This window comes from Polistes fuscatus, unplaced genomic scaffold, assembly GCF_010416935.1.
Source record: "Polistes fuscatus isolate 324 unplaced genomic scaffold, CU_Pfus_HIC Scaffold17, whole genome shotgun sequence".
NCBI classification, from domain to species: Eukaryota; Metazoa; Arthropoda; class Insecta; order Hymenoptera; family Vespidae; genus Polistes; species Polistes fuscatus.
This window is the reverse complement of record NW_025113075.1, coordinates 1617152-1634862: the sequence shown is the minus strand read 5'-3', so window position 1 is coordinate 1634862 and position 17711 is coordinate 1617152. Positions and strand designations below refer to the sequence as shown.

Below are 17711 nucleotides of genomic sequence, written 5' to 3'. Positions count from 1 at the left end.
TTTTTATTTTTATTTTCTCGATTATATATGTTAATTAAGAGGATCAGCAAAGAGAATTCTTAGATAATTAAAAAAGATCCGTAGGAGGTAGAATGGAAAAATATTACGGGAGTATAATAATAGCGAGTTGACCATTCGAAATCTCAGGAGGCTTGATTTAAAATTTTTCTGGTCTCGATTCGAAATAAAACTATCCACTATATATATATATATATATGTGTGTGTGTGTGTATATATGTAAAAAGAAAAAGAAATAACATCCCACGCGGAGTTTTTAATTATTTGGGTAATTTGTGGACGATCCAGGGTTCTTTGAGAGATACGGTTGGACAGCCTTGCCGATGGGGCCGAGTGGGTAGCAAATAATATTAAGTATAGGCTTCTCTAACAACCAACCAAGAAAGAAAGAGAAAGAAAGAAAGAAAGAAAGAGAGAGAGTGAAAGATAAAGATAAAAAGAGAGTTAGCTCGAAGGTTGTGCCCTGTGTTTCACGTTCACACAGTTACACAATTACACGGTTACGTGTTAGTAGTGTAAGTAAAAAAAAATATATACATACACATATACACACACACATATAAATAAACGTATAGGAACCTATTTGTGTGAGTGTGTGCATTTAAGTGTGTTGTTGTTGGGTTATGCGTTTTCGCGAGAATGACCGTGGCGCGGTCTTTTAACACACGCGAAGAAGAATAAAAAGAAAAATAAAAAGAAAAGGAAGAAGAAGAAGAAGAAGAAGGAGAAGAAGAAGACTGCGCGCAAATCTTCTTTAGGCATAAAATTAAATGGTATTCGGCAGGTCTATTCGAGTTCGGGGCCCAGGTAGCGGCCACCGGTAATTACTACCTTAGAACTTAGGCTCGAAAGATGAAACGTAAGGTCCGAAAGATTTTTTTCTAAGAGCAAAATAATCCCGTCCAGTTAGAGTTCCTTCCTTCCTTCCTTCCTTCTTTCCTTCCTTGCTTTTACCTTTTACCTTTTCCTTTTTACTCTCTGTATTTTCTTACTTTTTTTATTATTTTTCATCCCGTTCCGTTTCTTTTCTCTTACTTTTGTTTCAAACAATTGACTATTTAAAACGGGATAAAAACGAACTTTCTTTTAGCGTTAAATTGGATGGTCAATTAATGGTTAAAAAATTCTTCACAAAATTGGCTAAACTTAAATGGCATTTCTTTGTTTCAAATGCATTTATTTTAAAAAAACCAATTGATTTCAGTTGACAATTCAACTTCCTGTACACTCTTATTCCCCTTTGAATATTTTTTATTATAAATTTGTTTTGATCCTTTGATCAATTTAGAATATATATTGACAAAATCCTGATGCAATTCTGAACAAAATCCCATGACGAGACCCTTACAAAACCTGACGTGTTTCTTCTTAACGCAATCAACCGATACGTGTATTCTAGATTGATCAAAACCTTCCGGTCATTCTATACAATGACCAGATTCTTTACATTGACCGTAACAAATATATATTTTTTTGTATTTCAATCCAGAATGCTCGACTTTATTTAAACTTTTTCGTTCGTTCGTTCGTTTGTAAAAGATAAGATAGTTTGATGATGTAAAAACACTTTTTCCATGAATTCGCAAATTTGAAATTCCCATTTTCTGGTTTTAATCTACTTTAAATTGAGGTGTCAGTTCAGCTTCTGCATCATTAACGTTATACTCGTATATTAGTCGTGTCGTTGTAACCAACAACGTGGTCATCGTTAAAGATTACAGCTCGGTTAGTTAGAGACTGATTATAACGATGCTTTAATAGCAGGTTGTTATTTAATCGTGTAATTACACACATCCAAAGGGTTCGTCAGAATGTGTCTTAAGGAAAAAGGGTGCAAGAACTTCCACGTCCTTAACATTTTCTTTGGAAATTTCTTTTTTCTTTTTTTTTTCTTACTTCCTTCTTTTTTCTCTCATTTTTTTCTCTTATATTCTAATGAGAAAACTTTAAATCGAAATATCAAGATTTAATCGTTGACGAGGTAATATCCTTAGTTCATTTCCGGATTATTAATTATCCTTGGATAGATCATTAAAATAAATTATACAAATTACAACGCGAGTTTCGATTAATATCGTTTGAAATAAATTTTTATTAATTTTTTTTTCATAATCATTATTTTTCATACGGTGCTCTATTGTTTTTCGAATAACTGTTATATCTTTCTTTATATTTCTTTTTTTTCTCAAATATATCGAGTGATAGATTGTGAGACACCATGTATAATACAATTACTCGTAACTATAATTAGATATGTACGTGCACATCCTATGCACGTATCCTATGTGTATGTGTGTGTGTGTGTATGGTGTATATATTTATTCCACCTATTTTCTCTCTTGGTACTCATTTAACGGTGCTAATTAGATCGACGATAACAATCGTTGTAGCATGACGACATTTAACTATCGATGAAACACCCTTTTCATCGCGTTACCTCACGACTGTATAATTTCAATCCTATTTATCGTCAATCAAATCAAACGTATAATTTAAAACAAACATAATTACATTTATACGCGATATACTTAGTATTAACGATTTATTTTCTTATCAATTGAAACGAAATAAAATGAAAAATTAATTACAAAATAACTTCAAAACAAATTTTTTTACATTTTTTCTTTTCACGCGAACACGAAAAATTAGATAAAATCGTTGAATTAGAGAATGGAAGGAGGGAAGGGAGAAGGGTGAAGGGAAAATTGGAAAAGGAAGAGAAGAGAGTCGGTGGACATGGTAGAGTTGTTTCTAAGTATGCACCAAGTCAAACGAAATTATTCGTATTAAATCCCGACAGAAACAACGCGCGGCTTCTATAAAACCTGGCCTCCTCTGCAACTAGGTATGCCTCGGTGCTTCTTGACTATGCGGAAAGGAAAGCTTATGCCAACAACTCGCATCGTCGTCTTCCCTCTCTTTCTTTCTTAAGAACACAACGACGATACGCTTCTGCGAGCACACGAACGCACACGCAAAACACGCATACGTAGATACGTGGGTAACATAATCGAGAAAGATTACGCGTTTTATAGTTAAAAAATAAAAAAAACCAAAAAAGAATTTCATTACAAATTGGAGGTAAGGAAAGGGGAGGGGAGGAGAGTTCAAAAAAGGGGGTAAAGTTGAATTTTTTAGATAATTTTTTTGAAAAGGGTGAGGGTTTATGTGTGATGTGCATATTTGTGCTTATGTATGTGTATGTGTATGTGTGTGAATTATTGAGAGGAATCAGCAGACGTACGATTGTTATCCAAAGTTGAAAGGTGCGGCAGGTTTGAATAGAAACACCATACTAATATAAGGTGTCCAACATTTATTAAATCTTGACTCTTGGTATTCGAAAGACTTCAATTATCGTTGGGTGCCAATCGAGATCAGATGTGGGAAAGTAATGTTAATAGAAATGCTATTGGGTTGTTAGTAAAGTTCATGATAATTGATAATGCCTTTTTTTTTGTTAAGAATAGGATGGTAGGGTGGTTTTACGTGAAATCGAGTATCGGAAAATAATTTGTAATTAATTTTTGAAGTCAATAGTTAATCAATAGTCTCATAATTATCAAACCTATTACGAATGAATAGTTATCAACACTTGGAACACACTTTCAACAATTTTCATTGAACTAGAGTTATGAGTTATGATCTATTAAGATGATTAATATACGAATAACAATAATCTTAAGTACAACAGTGGTAGTTGAAGATAAAAGATTGACGTGGTATTCAAGTGAAAGGTTGAAAAAGGAGAGAAGGGGAGGTAGGGAGGTAGGTAAAGGAAGAAAATTTAGAAGTCAATCAGCGTAAATCACATTTAGACAAATTACTTTAAAAGGAACCAAAGGCTCTTTTGGGTTTAACGCTACCCAAGGATAAGTTATTACGTTGGAAATACAATAAAACTTTCATTGCGTCGTAAAGTCTGGTGGAAAAGTGGGATTGCATGGGTACATACACGGTCATTGGACACGTTGTTGCAGTTCCACATGCTGGACAGTTAAAATGTTGCCTCTTGTTTTTCGTCTCGCGTATTTCAAATATATTTCAAATATCAATATTTTTTCAATTGATTTCGGTATAAAATTCACGTGTCTAAATGATTTAAATGAAATATTTTGAAAAGAACTTTAACCGTGTCCTTTTTTCTTTTTATTTTTTAATATAAAAAAAAAAATAGAAAGTGGAAAATATTTCTATCGATTTTTCATCGATGTTGTAACATTAAAGATAATATATAAATACGCAAGATATGTAACAACATTTATTTTGTATTTTATATATAAAATAAAGATCAATGAAAGATATTTTTATAGATTGTTGTTCGATACATTGTAAAATAATTAGACGATGATATTAAGGATGAAAGGGTAATACACGAATCCCAGGGATGTGCAACGAACATGTGTGTTACTTTCACGTAAACTTGAAAGAGAGAAAGTGAATATATCCTAAGTATGTTAGAGAAGATAATATATATCCATAGATTTAAAATATATGTTTAGAAAGCAACTAATAAATCGTGTGATTCTTCATTTTTGAAATCAAAATTGTGCGGAGGCGAACAATTGGTTTTTGATGAGATTCGAGTTGGCGTGGTATTGAAGAGTAAAGTTTATAAAAGAAAAAAAAATCGAATAAAATCAAATCAAATAAAAGATGAAAGTAGAAACAAAGGGGGTGTATGTATCTTCGATATACGTATACGTGTAGATATGTATCTGTTTGTGTTCTATATGTATGTATATGTCAGTATGTATCTTTCTGTCTGTGTGTGCGTGTGTGTGTTTGCGATCGATGCACTTTGAGTACGCGTTGGTGGGTATAAAAGAGCTTTATCGTTCAGATTAATCCGTTCTAACGCGTGTAAAGACGATGGAATAAGAAGAAGAATAAGAATAAGAATAATAAGAAGAAGGTAAACCACGACAACCATTGTCTTGGCGCGTGAGAAAGACACGAAATCAGGATCGTCGTCTTCTCAAAAATTCTGATCTCGTATATTTCAATGAGGTCTTCTACCTCGAATTGAAGATTTTGTTTGTAACCATCCGGGGTCCGGTCAAACCAACCATTCCTTTAAATCGTTCAATGAACTTTCTCGGAAAAATAAATTTTATATTGGCGAATGTATTTCTTATCGGAATATATTTCGTTTGAAATAATTGATTCATTTATTTGGTATATATCGAAAATTTAAATTCATTTATTTTATTCGGATTCTTTAACAAATGAAAAGTATAATTTCATTTGTTAGAAAATTAAATTTCAATTAAAAATAAAATGCATAAATTTGTATAATATAATGAACGAAAGAACGGGGTTTATTTTATTCTTCGACGATAATGTTTGACGTAAGGAAAATTATTTGTAGAAATAACAGGAAGAAGATAGGAATTGGTTAAAACAAACAATTTTGTTCTCGTAACTGATTTTCCATCAAATATGGAGAAAATCATTAGAAAGTATCTTTAACATTAACTGGATGGTAATATTTCTACAGAATATAAGATGGAATGGATTATACCGAAACTTTGATTAAAAAATAAATATGAACATTTTCGTTGAAAATGATTAACGTAGATTAATAAAAATTAATATAAAAATCTTATATCATAGTATGGTATTAGGAAAAACAAATTAAATAAATAAATATATTCTTTATGAATTTCTATATATATATATATAATTTGTTAATATTAATTTGTAATGTAAATTCGTTAGATAGTCACGACATTCTACAAAGTATTATTTACTTCCGTTCAAGAGAATATTCCATCTTCTCTCTTTCTCTTTCTCTTCAATTTCACGCGTTCTCGTGAGTTGACCTGTGCAAACTGTGCTGTTCAAAGCAAACTCCCCATCATCATTACCATCAAACTCTTATTCGTTTTTCTTCCGTTTTGTCGAGTATACGTTTTACTAGTACTTTTCGGAAGGCAGAAAAAGAAAAAGAAAGCCACCGAATAACCATGATTCTCGTCTGCTAATAAAACACCATACGAGTACGAGAAAAAGAAAGACGGAGAGAGATGAAATCAAATAAAATCTAATAAAATAAGATAAAAAATTAGTATTTTAGAGAAAGAGAAAGAGAAAAATACGTGTTACGTCGTACGCTTTCCAAACAAGCGAATATATCCCGTTCTCCGGTACTCGTCCTTTCTCATTTTCTCCCCCTCTCCCCCTCTCCCATGCCACTCTCTTTCTCTCTCTCTCATATAGACACACACACATACACACATATACACTTTTAGAATTTTTTATTTGTTGTTATGGTATGGTTGCGAGGATGGAGCTCGAAGTGAATTTACTGCACGGTGTCTCTTCTCGTAAACTCGGTAAAGAATAAGCCACGTAAAACGACGATTCGTATCTTACCTATGTGTATATTTGTATATACGTATAGTATATAAGTATGGTATACTACGTATGACCAATAATAGACTTGACAAAGAGACCTATTCGCACAAAGGATGTTATATACGTGGGCGAGTATGATTAATTTGAAGAAAATTATTTTTCTTTTTTTATCCAATGAATAATGGAATATTAATTTGACAGTTTATCGATTTCTTCTTCTTCTTCTTCTTTGTTATTTTTGTATTTTTTTTAATTTGTAGCGATCATTCATTCTTAATTGGAATTATTTTTACATTTACATTTAATTATTACTTCATACAATTATTTGACGAAGAATAATAAAAAAAAGATTAATTATAATAAAATACAAAAAATATCAACTCAATTATAAATACGTGCACTTTAATGCCGCATAATTTTAATTAATTTAAAAAAATAAAACAAACAAAAAGGTACAATTCTCACGATAGGATTATCTCACCTTCCTTTCATTATCCCCCTCTATTGCAATTAAAAGAAAAAAAAAAGCACGTATACGTATACACATATTAAAAAAAGAAAAAAAAAGGATATAAGATCATCGGTAAGCCTTTCATATTACGTTAAGAGAGAGAGAAAGGTTTGCTTAGGAATCGATAAAGTTTCTGATTGCCAATGCGAATCCTTGGATACTAACACGCAACTTCGATTTTATGTATTTATACCTTTTTCTCGGATCATTAATAAGTGTTAGTGACAAAGTAAGAGATAAAAGCATAGAAAAAGATAGATAGATAGATAGATAGATAGATAGATAAAGAAAGAAAACAAATCGCGTAGTATAGTCAGAGCTAGTAGAAGCTTTCTAGCTACTTGCTAACTTTAAACTAACTCGCGAAAATGTCACTAACGTCGACACAACGTTAATGCACTTATATAACATACACGTATATATATGTGTGTGTGTGTGTGTATGTGTACACGTTATATATGAGAAGGAGGAAGAACTTTATGGAAAGCAAAGGTTAGCAGACGATCCTTTCTGCGCTTTCTACCTTCGATCTTACTCTTACCGGTAATTACATAGACCTATCTTCGTGCAACTCATCCATACACGTTTCTTCTTTCTTCTACTATCTTTCTATTTCTCTCTCTTTCTTATTGACTTTTTATGTATATGTAAGAAAATATATTCGTGTATGTAAAGTATGCTCGAATGCTTCCTATATATGTGTGTGTGTGTGTGTTGTATATGTTCAAATATATTCGTAGGGACATGTAATAATAGATATGTCAGTGTGTATGTGTGTTAGTGTACTTTCGTATGCTCGAATACTTCGTACACGTGTGTATGAATATATATATATAATAATCATATAAGCAAACTACACGAGAGATTCATATAGCGTATCAATTTATAATTATATGAATTGAGTATATTATTTCTATCAACACGAGCGTGTGTAATAATATGCGTGCTATGAAAATATTGCGATCGTCCTATTTCGAAATCATTACGATTTCTTTTTTTTTTTTCTATATATATATAATATATATTATAATATATAATAATTATATATTAATTAATTTATATATAATTAATATATATTATATAATAATATATATATTATATATGTTATATATAATATAAAAATGTATGAATAATTAATTACAATAATTTTGTGTACCGTAGATTATTATAATATTTAATTATAATTATATTTCTGACAATGATATAATATATATATATATATATAAATCATTTTGTCAAATGTTTAGGAGAATGTTTATTAATACGATCATTGTTTGTTTGTTTAATAAATTAGACGACAACCGGGAGTGGATTTTTCGAGGTTCAGATCCTGTCGTTGACGAACAACAGGGGCACCCTGGTGGACGGCAGGTGTTGCGGCGGGGGTGGGGGAGGTGGAAAGGGTGGTTTACCACCATGCACTAGCACCTGTTCAACAGCCTTTTGGTTATGTCTGAAGGAATATCAGTCGAATGTCACTGCCATAGGTTCATGCAGTTTCGGCAATGTATCTAGTCACGCTCTTGGTCAAAACACCTTCACCCTCACCGAACCGGTCACCCTGCAACTACATTTCACTTTCCGATGGACCGTAAGTTTAATCAAGATTTATACATTTTCTTTTATTTTCGTTTGTTTCCTAAAAATATTCTTTTTATTAATAGAAAACGATTCTTTCTTTTTTTTGTATTTTTATTGGTTATCATTTTTAGAAGTAAAACTTTTTAAGGTACTTAATGATACAATTTTATGAAAGAAAAATCTAATATAAAAAAAAAATAAAAAATTCTAATAAAATACTATACTCTATTAATATTTTGAATTGTTTAAACTAAAATACATTTGTTTTTAACGTTCCTGACCAGTGTGATCGAAAATTTTCATCTATTATAATATAATAATATATTTGATCGAAATTATTTATTCGAAGTATAGAAGCATATAGAATTTGTTTATATTTTATAAATATATTATTTGAATATATTATTTATTATAGAAAGAGAGAGAGAGAGCAAATGAAAAAAGGAACAAAGGATTTAGATTCTCTTTTACAATTAAATGATTTCTTTACGAGACTTTGAAACACTTTTAAAACACTTTCGTAAATCTCGGTGGTAACAATTTATTTCAATCCTCTTTATACGGTCAGACACACACACACTCAAACACACACACAATAATAACGAGCAAATCTTTTTCCATTAATTTCATTCCGAGTGATATTCTTTGTCGGAAGCAATTACCAGCTTCGACATTGTTGGTCTAAGATTCAAAACTAGGAACTTAAATAAAATAAAAGAATAATAATAATAATAATAATAATATAGGAAAGGGAAAAAGATTTCAACTGTGGCAGCACACGTAAGAGAAGATTATACGCAAGGAATTATAAGTACTCGTTAAAAAATTAGAGACAGAAAGAAAGAGAGAGAGAGAGAGAGAGAGAGAGAGAGAAAAAATGAAAAGAAATGAAAAGAAAAGGATTCATTAGTCGTGATTAATTTCGTTCTCGGTGTCATCGTACCTGATTCTTGATCTTTCCTCTGTCAAAGAAGAATAAAAAGTTAAAGGATATTATCAAAGATTTCACAGGACGGATGAAGCCGTAACGAGACAGCAACCATAACGGAATCATCCTCAATATTATTCTTAATTCAAAACCACCGAACGAGTAGGGACAGAAAATCATTTATCATTTAAACGAGTTTAAATACAACATCTTTCTATATTTCTTTCTTTCTTTCTTTCTCTCTCTCTCTCTTTCTTACTATTTTTTTATTATTAAAGATTGGGTACCTCGTTATAGTATTAGTAAAATAATTAAACAAAAATAATAGTTGTAATATAATAATTTGTATGATTCATTCTCGGAAATTGATTAAAATAATAAAAACGATTCTTTTTATATTCACACACACTCACATATATATATAAAAGATAAATACACACGTGAAAAGATATAAATACAAATTTGATAATCTTTTTAGAATACGTTCATTATTTTATAAGCCCAAAAACGTACCGTTATGAAACACTACATCTCGTTTTGAAATTTGTCTAACTTTAGATTCTATTGTCGATTGAAAAGTCGTCTACCAAACGCGATGAAAGAAGGGTTGGGGGGTGGTAACGGGGAGAAGGGAGAGGGTTATCGAATCTAAAGGGATTTCCGGTCTGCTGCCTTTCCATCCATGAATTGTACGCGATTTCTTTCTTTCTTTCTTTCTTTCTCTCTTTTTGATTCTGATTCTTTCTTTTGAAGATTCCAGTTTGGTTCCAGTCAGCTTGGCAACACCTCACCTCACCTCAACCCTACCCCATTCGCTTTTCTTCTTATTCTTCCACTTCTTCTTCTTCTTCTTCTTCTTCTACTACTTCTACTTCTTCTTGTTGACCTCTTCAAAACGATTGTTCACCCTCTTTCTGTTCGCGTAGATCCTATCTTTAGATATTTCGAAGCACTGAAACTTCTCTCTTATATTGTAGAAAGCGATTACTAGATGTTTAAAAGGATCGAGAAGTCGAATAAGAACTTTAATATTCTTTTCTCTGCTTTTTTTATTTTGCTTGTTCATTCATTCAAAACGTATTGCGTAAAAGAATAGTTGTAAGGATTCGCTAAACAATAATATATGATTGGCTTTTATAAATAAAGTCATAAAATTTATTTGACAAATTTCTCACGCTCCTTAATAAAATAATATAATATAATATAATATAATATAATATAATATAATAATATCATATATTATTTCAGAAATATTATAATATAATATAATATAATATAATATAATATAATATAATAATATTATATATTATTTCAGAAATATTATAATATATATATAATATATAATATATTTCGTAAAGAAAATTGTGTCAAAAAGTAGAATTTAATTCAAAAAAATCTGTGGGAACAATTTGTCGCTAATTAGCGAGAAAAATACGTTTAACGTTTCGGTTTATGTTTTAAGAGAGCGAGAGAGGAAAGAACGAAAGAATGAAAGAAAGAAATAAAGAAAGACTGAAGCTTTCAAGAAGAAAACATCTCTTCGGTTGGGTGAACAAGCATGACGACGTGATTCCTTCTTAAGAGGTATACACACGACGAAGTTTTCGAGGACCCTCGTTCCTTGACAGGGTCCTAACGGACCCGAACAATCTTCTTACGTTCACATATGTATACATATATACTAATATACGCATATGTAGTAATATCAATGTGTACGTATGTGTGTGTGTGTTAGTTCACATATGTATACACATGCAAATACATTAAACGTTAAAACACACTCGCGTTTAGGTCTCGAAGCACTCACTTCGTTCGTTTGGATTGTTTGAAGAACCACTGGCTCGTGTTTGTATATTTCATAACTCTCCCCTTCCCCCCTTCGCGAGAGGTTCTAAGAGTAGACCTCCTCCTCCTCCTCCTCCTCTCGTAAGGCCCGTTTTCCGCGGTCCCATGACAAAGGGTGGCTGGCTGGGTGGCTGCTGAGCCCTGCCTACATTTTTTCTTTCTAATTTTTCTTTCTACTTCTACTTCTACTTATGTTTGTCGTATGCGCGTATTGTATATTCGTGTTGGACTTTCTTTCTTTTTTTTTTTCATTTCTATTCCTTTTATTTTTTTTTTCCTTCCATTTTTCTTTCTTCGTAGGTACCTCGAACTACTCGACAATTCACGGGAGCATAAACAGGAGAAGAAGCTCCTTTAAATTGCTTCCTTCAACTCGAGAATTCTTTTTCTTTTTTCTCTTTTCGTAGAGAAAAAGTAATACGTTTTTGAGGGAGAATATTTTTCTTACGTTACGATTTTAATTCGATTATTAAAAACGCGGTTCCTCTAGCGTTGAAATTTATTTGTACGAATAATACGAGAAATATACATTGTTTTAATTTCATGTTTAATATTTTTAAATAATAATTCTATAAATAAAGTGTCTTTCCTTAATTCTCAAATGCAATGACTTATATATAAAAAGAAATTTCATATAATAATTAACGTAACTCGTGTTATATGTTAAATAATTTCTAAATGAACGTTTGATATTGAAATTTTGAAGGATTTTGGTAATTTTGTCGGAAAGATGTGTATTGCATTGTATTAGAAAAGAAATGAAATTTGATTAGGCACATAGTATAAAGTATATAAAACGTTGGTTCCGTACTTCGTCATCTATCTTCCGTGTGCTTGGTAATAACTATGAAACCATTTTCAGGAAAGTAGCTAGCACGAAAAACGGTAAAGTCTGACTTTCATCGCTTTGCGGATAATTCCGTCATTATCATCTCTGATGATTGAATACGGTATATATAATCTCTCATTCTCTTATTCTATTTCCTTTTATTCTTACGAGCCAAATGGATTTTACGAATCTTCCTGAAAGCATTCTATCCTCGAGATAGTACCATCAGTATTATTCTCAAGTATACCGAATAACTTCCGTCGTTTTCTATTCTTTTCTTTTTTATTATCTCCTATAATTAAATATTAAATATTTAATTATTTATATGATACAATTGTATTACAATAAAAAATTTAACAAAATATTAAAACTAACTTTGTAACGAATTGAGTACAAATTTTCTATAAAATTTTCTAGCTGCAATATTAAAATAATATTTTTAAACAAAATCAATTGTTTTATCTTTCGAATTAAATTTGTATTCGTCAAATTAAATCTACAAATTTGATTTTAACTCTAATTACAGTGATACATAAATAAAGTTACGATAATATTTTGTATCAATATCGTATGGTTTTTGAATGAATGCAATAAATGTCGATAAAAAAAAAATGATTGAAATAATTAATAAGAAGATTTGAAAATTGAAATAATACATCAGGAACTACGAGGATCAGTAATGTTGAAAAGAAAAGAAAATAAAAAGAAAAAAAAGAAGAAAAGGTTGAAACGTTTAATCGTGCACTCGTGTCTGACCATTAACAGCGTTCACCACTCGTGCAGTGCAATTTCGCACGCGAGATGCATCGCCTACTTGTCGTTTATTGCAGCACGCAATGATCGCGATCACACTTTAGAAGGATGAAGAGAGAACAGATATCATTCCCATAACGACTAGTATTTCAATCTCTTTTTCGAATTATCTTAATGCGAATCAAAAAAAGAATAACCATACGAAACTACAATAAATTATCGACAAACAACCAATCGAGTAATTACTCGAAGTAATTCCTACGACGATCATTTTAGAAAAATTATAATTATCGATCCTTCTTAAATATCGTACACAAATTTTCATAAATATGAATATTGATATTATTAAATAAATCATATCAAATAATTCAATATTATATAATAATTCGTACAAATATTTAAAAAAATGATTTCTTCAAACGATAGAATACAATTATCCAATAATCCATGAGATAAAACAATTGAAATCCCATAAACAATCCTATTAAACGTATAACTGTTCCGGACGAGTCAACGATGCTGTTAAATAAAAAGAAAAAAAAAAAGATCTGAAAAATAGGAATAAAGGGTTGATAAAAACGTTGTCTAACGTTCGTTCTGGCCATTTGCATTTACGTCTTTTCAAACTTTCACCGATTCCAACATCGATAGTAGAAATATACGAGCACCGTATGAAGGAAGGAACGAACGAGCATCTCTTTTCACGGTTTCTGTTCCTAATGGCACAGGAAACGATCTGCGAGAGCGTCTACCCGAGACTTTGCACAATCCCAGGCACGTTAGTGGCTTCCCTCATTGCTATCTATATCTATATATATGTGTATACTGATCCACGTATGTATTTATGTATGTATGTATGTATGTATGTATGTATTCGGTGTGGGTTCTAGGTATAGTGTCGATGTATCTTTCTCTTTCTATCTTTAGTAAGCGCGTGTACCTTCAAGGAGCACATGCAGCATGTACATGCTTCTCATATCTCCTTTCTCCTGTGCTCATCTCTCCTCTCCTTGACTACGTCAGGCATCTTTTTCTGTCCTTTCTATGGCGCTCCTTCGACGTGCTTCTTACAAGAAGCCATCTTTGTCTTTGCTTCTTTATTCTCTCTCTCTCGCTCTTTTTAGCTTTATATTTCTTTCTCTTTGTTTCTATATTTTTCTTCATGATTTATTATCTTCTTCTATTTCTACTTTTCATCTTTTTCTTCTTCTTCTTCTAATTCTTCTACTTCTACTTTTTCTATTTCTATTTTTTTCTTCTTCTTCTAATTCATCTACTTCTACTTTTTCTACTTCTACTTCTCTTCTTTTTCTTTTAATTCTACTATCCCATCTTCTTTTTCTTCTTCTATTTCTACTTTTCATCTTCTTCTTCTAATTCTTCTACTTCTATTTCTTCTACTTCTTTTACTTCTCTTCTCTTCTTCTTCTTCTAATTCATCTACTTCTACTTATTCTACTTCTTCTACTTCTACTTCTCTTCTTTTTCTTTTAATTCTACTATCCCATCTTCTTTTTCTTCTTCTATTTCTACTTTTCATCTTTTTCTTTTAATTCTTCTACTTCTTCTACTTCTCTTCTTCTTCTTCTTCTAATTCATCTACTTCTACTTATTCTACTTCTTCTACTTCTACTTCTCTTCTTCTTTTTCTTTTAATTCTACTATCCCATCTTCTTTTTCTTCTTCTATTTCTACTTTTTCTATTTTTCTTCTTCTTCTTCTTCTTCTTCTTTTCCTTCTTCTTTCCTATAACATAATATCTTTTGATCATTATCAATATGCAATCCATGAACTCACTTCTACGTACACATGTATTAGAATAGATGGTAACGCGTAGGCGTCAATGTATGTTACTATACTTACATTATCAGTATGTGAATATATCCTTGATGCGGGTGCTTTTATCAATGGCTACTTACGTCACGCTACTTTCATTTAACTCCGTAATTTGTATACTTGTATTTGTATTTAATGTGTATGACTTTATATATATAGATGCACACTTGGGAAGTATGATAATAATCATTATTTAACATAAATTATTTCGTTTCAAATATAGGAAATAATTTTTATATTTAATTTATATATATATATTTTTGTTGTTGTTATATATTTAGGTATTGATATTATTGTCATATAATTTAATATTTAATATATTTGTTAAAGCAGATAAATAAGTTGGATAAGAGTTTTAAATAATTATGAAATTACTAAACCACCTAGAAAAAATATAATATATAAATGAAATTCGAGATGAATTATTATACTATTAACTAAATTTGTATAACAACTAGTAATGCAATCTAATTGCATTGAACGAATGAAAATATTGCAATGAATTATAATTATTACAAAAATGAATGCGAATAATTTGTAAGTATTATTCGAGTGTTTATCGATTTGACTAAAATTCTATATTAGAATGGTTAAATGAAATGTAAATGCATATCTTTTTCCATGTAAGTTCTTTTTATGATCATCGATTTGAAGATGCATTAACGTACGATATACCTGACCGGATTACTAAATTGACGAACGAACGTGATTGTCATGCAAGGGAAGATGCATTCGTTCGACACAGTATGCGTTTGCGTGAATGTAATGCTTCACGAGGGCTTAACAGCTAACGATGCTTTCATGGAAAACCACAATACCCGTGGAAAAACTTTCATCAAACTTTGATCAACGTGTTTTCAACAATTTTTTATTTTCTTCTTTCCTTCCTTCCTTGCTTGCTTGCTTGCTTGATTGATTTCTTCAATCCTCGTATCGTTCGTTTTAAATTCTACGATTCGTCACTCGTATTAGATTTTGAAATTTTCATTTAAAAACCAGAATTACAATTAATCATATGATCATGCAAGTGTCTGTCACAACGATATAAAAATGATTTTAATATTTAATTAGATTAAAATTAATCGCATACGAACGATGTAATTCGATTAAAGATACGGAAACAAATTTGTTAATGTTTAGATTTATCTTTTTACATGTTAATAAAGTCGCGGTTAATGATATAAAATAATAACGTAAGTTGAATTAAAAAAAAAAGAAGAAGAAAAAAAAAGGAAAAAGTATTATTCGCATTTTGCTTTATTAAATTGAGATGGAAATGGAACGGGTACAGTTGTACGTTAATATTCTCGAGCATCATCGGGGTTCTCGTGATTAATTCCGATAATTACGTTTTTGATAATAGTCAGGGGAGGGGGAGATGATAAACGGTAGACATCTAAATGATGTTCATCGCGAAGGAATATCGGGGTATAAAAAAAAAATAAAGAAAGAAATATTCTCCGCCTAGAAGCATGTTTTAAACCCGGCAGGGAGTCAGAATGAGTCAGGTATCTTAACAGGTGTGTAGTGGTTGGTTGGTTGTATAGTCTTTCGTGAAAGATTCCCTCTTCTGCATACTTTTCAGTGCCGTACCAATACTTGGTAGTTAGTCATCCTTTAGGAATGACATTGCAAAGGAAAAAAAATTAGAAGGAAAGTCAAATGGAAAGAGAGGAGAGAAAAAAGAAAATTAATTCACGAGCTTGGTGAACTTTTTTATGCCAAGATTGGCAATCCTAATGAAATCATTTGTCAAAGACAGAGAAAAAGAAAGAAAGAAAGAGAGAGAGAGAGAGAGGGGGGGGATATTTAATCGGTCATTTCTTTTCAATCCGAGTTTCCCTAAAAAGCCAATACGTATTTCCAGCTCTCGTGCAAAACGAGAAATACGATGGGAGACGTCATCGCCATAAAAGTTACGAACGGTTCACCGTAACAAAGTTCCAAAGTCGTTTAACGTCTCTCTTTCCGATACGAGAGAACTGGATTCGTTAAATGCTGGAGAGGAGGAGTGTGGGGGGAAGAACTTTAGAGACGATATTATCTAATGATATTAATTCAATGATATTTCACGATATTATTACATTTAGTATTAATTCAAATAATTTTATTTCTATAGAACAGTGTATGAAAGATAAAATGTAATTTAGTTTTAATCTGTTTATTAAACAAAAGTATTTTTCATTTAATTCTTCGTTTTGTTTTTCTTTTAAATTAAATTTAATCTAACCGATTTAAAAAGACATTTTGTATATCGAAAGAAGAAAAGATAGAAAGAAATTCTTAGTTTAAATTCTATTTCCCCATTATTCGTTTCGATCCATTAATAGAAACCTCACCGAAACTAGGGGGCCCACTTTCACGTGATTTATGTTCCTACCAGCAGTTCAATTTATTTACTATTCTTCTTTATAATATCTAATTAACGAACTTTCATTTATTTCAAATAAATAAATTAGAACGTTTTTAAAATACGACAAATGATCTGTCTCAATAACATAAAACAATACTAGGAACAAATTTGATCGTATAAAAACAAAAATATGATTAAAAATATAATTATTATATAATTACAACGAATGTTTATCACGTATCACAGGTGTAAGAATAATTAATGATTTAGAGACGATATAAAATAACAATAATGAAAAATAATCGTTATCGTTATAACGAGTTTTATAATATTTACGTACACAGGTGTAAGAATAGTCTAAAAAAAAAAAAAGTAACAAAGTAAAGAAACTTAAAAGAATGAAAAAAACAACAAAATGAAGAAGCAAATATCGGTTTGGGCAATAGTTAATATTTCAGGTGGTAGAAAGAAATCGTCTTTGTCGTGTTATAGTAGTCGTCTTGGTCGTTCTGGTTGGTTAAGAATGGTGAAGAAGAAGAAGAAGAAGAAGAAGAAGAGAAAGAGGGGAGAGAGGGGGGGAGAGGAGGAGGGCCTCTCTCGTTGAGAGATCCGTTTGGTCCGATCGTGTGTGAACCCAGTGCGCGTACCGCATACCAAACTCCCCTATCTCTTCTCTCACTCTTATTCTCAATCCAGA

At 31.0% G+C, this 17711-nt stretch overlaps 1 protein-coding gene across 2 annotated transcripts in view; it reads left to right on the top strand.

Annotated features, from left to right (window-relative positions):
• Positions 1–17711, top strand: part of LOC122515241 (protein jagged-1-like) — a 55684-nt gene that overhangs the window by 13975 nt on the left and 23998 nt on the right. For both annotated transcript variants that reach the window (XM_043632516.1, XM_043632515.1), the window contains exon 2: positions 8184–8480. In XM_043632516.1, coding sequence (XP_043488451.1) covers positions 8184–8480 — 297 coding nt within the window. The remainder of the gene's footprint in view (positions 1–8183; positions 8481–17711) is intronic.